This window comes from Eutrigla gurnardus (assembly GCF_963514095.1).
Source record: "Eutrigla gurnardus genome assembly, chromosome: 10".
Lineage (NCBI taxonomy): Eukaryota > Metazoa > Chordata > Actinopteri > Perciformes > Triglidae > Eutrigla > Eutrigla gurnardus.
This window is the reverse complement of record NC_139924.1, coordinates 23,186,751-23,192,938: the sequence shown is the minus strand read 5'-3', so window position 1 is coordinate 23,192,938 and position 6,188 is coordinate 23,186,751. Positions and strand designations below refer to the sequence as shown.

At 39.9% G+C, this 6,188-nt stretch overlaps 1 protein-coding gene across 2 annotated transcripts; it reads left to right on the top strand.

Annotated features, from left to right (window-relative positions):
* Positions 1-2,184: 2,184 nt before the first annotated feature.
* On the top strand, positions 2,185-5,282 carry LOC311019789 (succinate receptor 1-like). 2 transcript variants are annotated; one of them, XM_084019365.1, is made up of 3 exons: positions 2,185-2,233; positions 3,886-3,958; positions 4,183-5,282. In XM_084019365.1, exons 2-3 carry the CDS (start codon positions 3,956-3,958, stop codon positions 5,137-5,139), a joined length of 960 nt encoding a protein of 319 aa, XP_083875491.1. In that variant the 5' UTR covers positions 2,185-2,233; positions 3,886-3,955; the 3' UTR covers positions 5,140-5,282. The 2 variants fall into 2 exon arrangements, with proteins under 2 accessions (XP_083875491.1, XP_083875490.1); XM_084019364.1 differs by lacking the exon at positions 2,185-2,233 and adding an exon at positions 3,226-3,400.
* Positions 5,283-6,188: the final 906 nt, after the last annotated feature.

Below are 6,188 nucleotides of genomic sequence, written 5' to 3'. Positions count from 1 at the left end.
CGAACAAAGTAACACAAGACAAGAGAAAGCAAGCTTTATTTACATATCACAACGTAATTACATTAAACAAAGTGTGATTCGTGTTAAGCACTGGAAATGAAACGTGGAATTCAAAGTGAAAATGTACTGTGGATCACACAACAAATGGTAATGTTATACTCTCTGTGTCCTTAACTCAACCTGACCTCAAGGCACCTCTCAGGTAAAGTATACCGACTGTCTGAACCACATCAATTCTGCTGTCTTGTACCGATAGCAGGCGCTGCCAAGAGATCACTGCCTGATGGTCTGAGAATTTTCCGTGGTTGATATTGGACCGACATTTGTTTTGTGTAATGTGGAGTGAGGCCAACAAAGTATCTCATCTTATTTAATGATTCACAGATGATCACACATAATCGTATCAGCCAACGGATATACTAACAAAAGTCAGTATTAAAAATAAGACTTTTGCTATTGTCCCACTCTTGGCCTCCGCTCAAACAAGGAAGAAGGAATGCTGAGGGATTAGTCTTGATCCAAGTGTAATAACCAAACTAACCACCGTCAGTCCCGGTCTGGGTTTTTTAAGGATATGTCCATTCTATAGCTCACTATCTCTGCAGGGCAGATACAAATAAAAAGAATAATCTACTGTGACTTTGTCTCACATGTCTCTCAGCAGCAGACCATGTGCTTTGCAAAGGCTGATCAACATTGTAAGCTTTGTTGCCAAAATATACTGTAGGCTCCTTATCGAAATAAACATTGTCAAGTTGTGTTATGCAACCACAGAAAAGGCTTGTCACCGCAAATTAAAAATACAAGTCAAAACTGATACGTTTTGTCAACTGTGTCCAAAGAAAAATGAAGTGTTTTAGTGTTTTAAACGCATAACAAATTGCAAACAGGACAATTGTAACGCTTGTTTTGCTCATTATAGAGCATTGCCCTAAGGCTCTTTTGTCATCTGGAGGGAACATTGGAAGATTCCTCAGATGTTATTAAATCACTATTTCAAACCACCATGCGCAATTTAAAAAGGTCAGAATTACAGCAAAGACTCCATGTCTCGTAGACAGTCTGTGTCTACTATGGATACAGTCCCACACTGTTGAGAGTTGAGAAACAATTGCTTAACATTAGCTAAACTACATCCTCAATCATCAGTAACAAGAGATCTCTCTAATACGCCAGTAAAGATTAGTTTAACCAATTCCTAATTTTATCCCTTCATGAATAGAAAATAGTAGTAAAAGCATCCACAAAGGAAATGATGTGCATGCATTGAATAACCATTATATAAATGTTAACTCTTCTATCTTCTATCTCAATTTATCTTACCGGTTGATTAACGGAAATGCTCGATGGGGGGGTAGTTTAATTACAGCTTGCTCTCGTCTATCAACTAAAATAAGTTATTTCGAGCTCATGAACTTAATTCAAAGCTTTAGTAAAAATGGATTAAAGACCCCATTGTTTAGCGGATTCGTTACACATGGTCGAAAGAATGTTAGGCCAACTTCCAAATTTTCTCGAGCTACTGGAACATCCAGTTCTTTACTGTGTAAAGAGCAAACATATCATCATCGTTTTGTTTTTATACCTGGGCTGAGCTCCATTTCTGCTGATGTAACTTTGAATTATATCAAATGTCTTTTGAATGCTTAGGAACAATGTCCTGTTCAATGCATTTACTTCAATGCACCTACTTAGGAAACTGAATTACCTGAGTTTTCAGATGGCAGAAATCTAATTCTCTTGTTATCGGTAACATGACCCCTTTTAAGACTCATTCCGTTCCCCTGAATGACATTCTGTTCAATCAGCAAAATAAAAAAAACCTGTCTGTTAGCAGTTTCTGTGACTCCCATGCCTGACCTTGGGGTGACAAAGGCCTTTGTTCATTGTTTTTACTGTATATTGGCTTTTCCTCTGCTTCTGTTTCCAGCCACAGATTTTAGTAGAAAAATGATGTGATGCCCATGGCACTGATATCCTGGCTGCTTCATGTTTAAATGGATAGGCGACAACATGGAAGGGTAAACAGGTTTTTATTAGATACTCTTATCCTGCACTGGATCCCCTCAGGGCTGCGTCATCTTTTATTTGTTTTATATACAAATGAGTGCTTGAGCCAACATGTGGGCTGTCATATCATATAATCAAATTTGCTGATGATTCTGTCATTGTGTTCTTGCACAGCGGGGATAACCATGATCGTAGTCCGGTAGTGGGGAATTCACCAACTGGTGTCAGTCGCCCTTCTTGAACATTAATGTGTCCAAACAAAAGAGATGTTCATATAATTCAGGAAAAATACTTCCATCATCATTAGAAAAGTGTGTCAAATTGGATTTGTGTGTGTTGTTCTTGAATACATTTAATGATATTTACTTAAACCTTGTAATGTATCATATCTGCCTATACCTTAGGGATTTCATTTCTTGATTTAAAGCACCCAGTGACCACGTACTAAATAATAATAATGCATTATAACAGTGATTATAAGTTCTTGATATTATAAGTCAATATAATGCTTTATAAGGGTTATGTTTTTTTTGTTTTAAGCATTAATACAGTGCTATAACCAGATTAGAACACATTAAAAGTATGTGTATTATGGATTTTAGACCAAATATTATTTTATGCAGATGACACGCTGTTTCCCAACAATATCCAAGCCTGATTTAATGCTCCTAAAATGACAGAATGTAAACTTATGAATGACCCCAGACAGAGAAAAAAATCCTAATGCAATGCGTCGGCCTTCACAGGCACATAATCATTACTATATAGGTCACAAAGTTGATCGCTAGTCTTTTAAAGTAAGTGTACTGCATTCAACGAAGGAGGAAAATGTGACCTTTTTTTCAAAGATTCCCATCCAGGGAAAAAATGGTGCAATTCAAGCACTTCTGCTTGGAGAGTTTCTGCAACGACTTGTTGCGACAACAACAAGTTGTTTCGTAACAATTTTCTGACTGGGTTCAAGAGGCCGGAAGCACTGGCCTCTTGAACCAAGAGGCCTCTTAAAAGAAATTCATCACAATAATGATGAAAATGTGAGGACTTGGAACTACATTTAACATTAAGTGTGACATCAAGAGCATATATAAATGTGTTTTTTTTATTTAAATAAAAAAGAGAACTTTGAAGAGTCTGATGAAATCTAGTAGTCATCCTCATGATCGTATCTTGTGGCCACCGTTATCATCTTCCTACAGACAGTAGGGAAGTATACAAACTTTAGTGAAGTAGACTATATCGCTACTGCAGGAGACACAGCATCACTCAATACTAAGAATTCTTTACATTTGAAAATTTCTCGGTATTTAGTAAGGATTTAGGAAAGAAAACAAATATTCGAAGATTGAAGGAAATCAGGCTCATCAGCATTTGACCCATCTCACAGATTAAGGTATGCATATTTGAAGCTGGATTTTGTCCTGTCTTGAAACACATATGCGTTGGGAGAGTACCTGGATTTGCTAGGATTATAATCGGACAGAATTGATCATTTTGTAAATATCTTAAACATGAAATTGTTTTTGCGGAGCGCTCTCGTACAGATTAAATGCAACCATTATTTAAATGATTGTAAAGTTTGAAATAACTGTTGTAGCAGCCGGTAACTGGTTCAATGTGGTGGAAAAACATTTTTTTTACAGGCATTTAAGTAATGTACGAGCATCGTTACAAGCAAGTCATATCCAATTTAACAAACACTCCAGCATCAGTGTGCAGTTAATAGGTAACCTATTCAGTCTTTTATGAGACTAATTTACAGCATCTTTTGATTACTATTATGCAAAGCAATCAAACTGCCTGTGTGTTTCCTCAGTTATGTCGTATTCGATGAGCCAGTGCCCTCAGAACTCAGTGTTTACTGTTTCCTGTGTATAGATAGTGGCTGCACCTGCTCAAGGAACTAGACTATACTCACGCTAACAGCAACCACGAGAACAACTACAGCATGGTAAGTCTTATATCAAACATTAACAATGGTATTACGCTCTGAAACTAAATTTATGTTGAATCTGTTATTGAAAATCTTCCTTAAAGTTTACAGTTTTCAAGCCAAAGGACTTTGTTTCCATCAAAACTCATCCGTTTGTTTCCTCCTCTCTCCCTTCCCCCTTACTTTCTTCCCTTCCCCCTCTTTTCCTGTTTTCCTCCATTTTCTCCGTCTGTCCACGCCAGGTGCTCAATTGTACAGAGATTGACGACGTGCTGGAGAGGTACTACCTGTCACCGGCGTATGCCATCGAGTTCTGCGTTGGTTTCCCTGGCAACCTTTTGGTTGTATTTGGCTACATATTTTGTTTGCCAAAGTGGCAGAGCTGCAATATTTACCTCTTCAGCCTGGCTGTCTCTGACCTTATCTTCCTCTGCACACTGCCCCGCCTGACATACCTCTATGCAAATGACCAATCAGAGACCAATCCCTATGCTTGCGTTATCAACCGCTATGTCCTGCATGTCAATCTTTACTCTTCCATCCTGTTTATGGTTTGGGTTAGCATGGACCGCCTCCTGCTCATAAGACATCCAACACGGAACCACTACCTGCTGAGGCCACGAACAGCCCTGATCGTGACGGGGCTCAGCTGGTTAGCGGTCAATGTGGAAGTTGCTCCAATGATATCACTGATGGTCACTGACCTTCGCAGAAGTAACGGGAGGCTCTGCGTGGACTTTGCCAGCTTGAAAGGTGACATCAATCCATTGGGCTACAGCCTGGGGCTCACCTTCACTGGTTACATTGTCCCTCTGCTTGGACTTTGTGGCTTCTCCTACAAAATTGCACATCTGCTCCGTATCCAGGAAAGGGCTGTACAGCACAGGACGAGATCCTACAAGCGGCCTTTGAGGGTTGCTACAGCGGCTGCGGTGATGTTTTTGGTTATCTACACTCCCTATCACGTGCTGAGAAATGTGAGAATTGCATCTCGGCAGGCTTGGGCAGGACTACATCTGTGTACCAGGATGTACATAGAGGGCCTGTACATCATGAGCCGGCCGTTGGCCTTCCTGCACAGTGTCATCAATCCTGTCTTCTACTTCCTCATGGGTGACAGGTTCAGAGAGCTCCTGTTAGCTAAGGTCAGAAAGCTTCTCAGAATGACAGAGCTGCAAAGAGATTCAGCCTCACAATAATCAATGTGTGTGACTAGGTGAGAGCCTAGATAACAAATATCCATTCTGTATACTTTGGTTATTCTCATAAAAATCTATTCCATGTAGTTGGATATATTTTATATATTTTTAAAAGCTATTAATAAAATCACAATGTTATTCAACCAATGCTTCGGTGGATTTTTCCTGTGTAATGTGAAACTTGTAAAGCATGTGTAGTAAGAGTTATCTGAGAGCTTTTATCTCAGCCCTCTGTATCTTTCCTATCTGCATTTTTGAAATGGGATAGTCTATTACTCAGACACTGAAAGTATTTGTTATACTTAAGACCAACCTGAAAATCAGTCAAGGAAAACAGTTTCATAATTTGATCTCTGTTGACTTTGGTTCTCAAGGACTTAACCCCCGCTTGCTGAGTTATGTAGCACCTTACGATGTGAACTTTTCAACTGATTCATCAGCATGATTTTCATTTTCTTTCCAAGAACGTTATGTGCAAAAGTTATTTTTCACCGGGTGGTGTGAGAGTCTAGTGCACGCTGCTCTCCAAGCTCAGGGCAGCTGCATCCACCAGAACAGAGGAGCAGCTGTCCACCATTAGTACTGCCTGAAGGAGATTTTAGAACATGAGCCTTTCTAAGTGTCTTTCACGGCCCAGGTAATCCACCTCTCCAGTCAACTGCAGTTCACAGTGAATCACTTGGATTCTGTACCTACCTCAGTTTCTGCTCCCACGGCTCTGCAACCACCAGCTCACGTCTCTCCAGCGGTGAGTCCCTCCTTTGCATCCTCACCAAGCTGAAGCACTTTGTTGTCACCTGTTCCTGGTTCAGTGTGGTCTCCATTGTGAACTGCAGGCTGCTGCCCTCCCTGAGACTTTTATCCAGTCTACAGGAAGATAAACACAGTTATGAACTCTTAGCATATTGAAAAGGACCATCATGATCAGTTAATTGACAAAAGTCCAGCTACATGGTGAAGTAATTCCAACCAAAACCCAGCTGTTCATGTGATTGTCACAATTTCAGGTAGCAGGTTTAGAACCAAACACAGAGGAAGAGTTGAGGAGG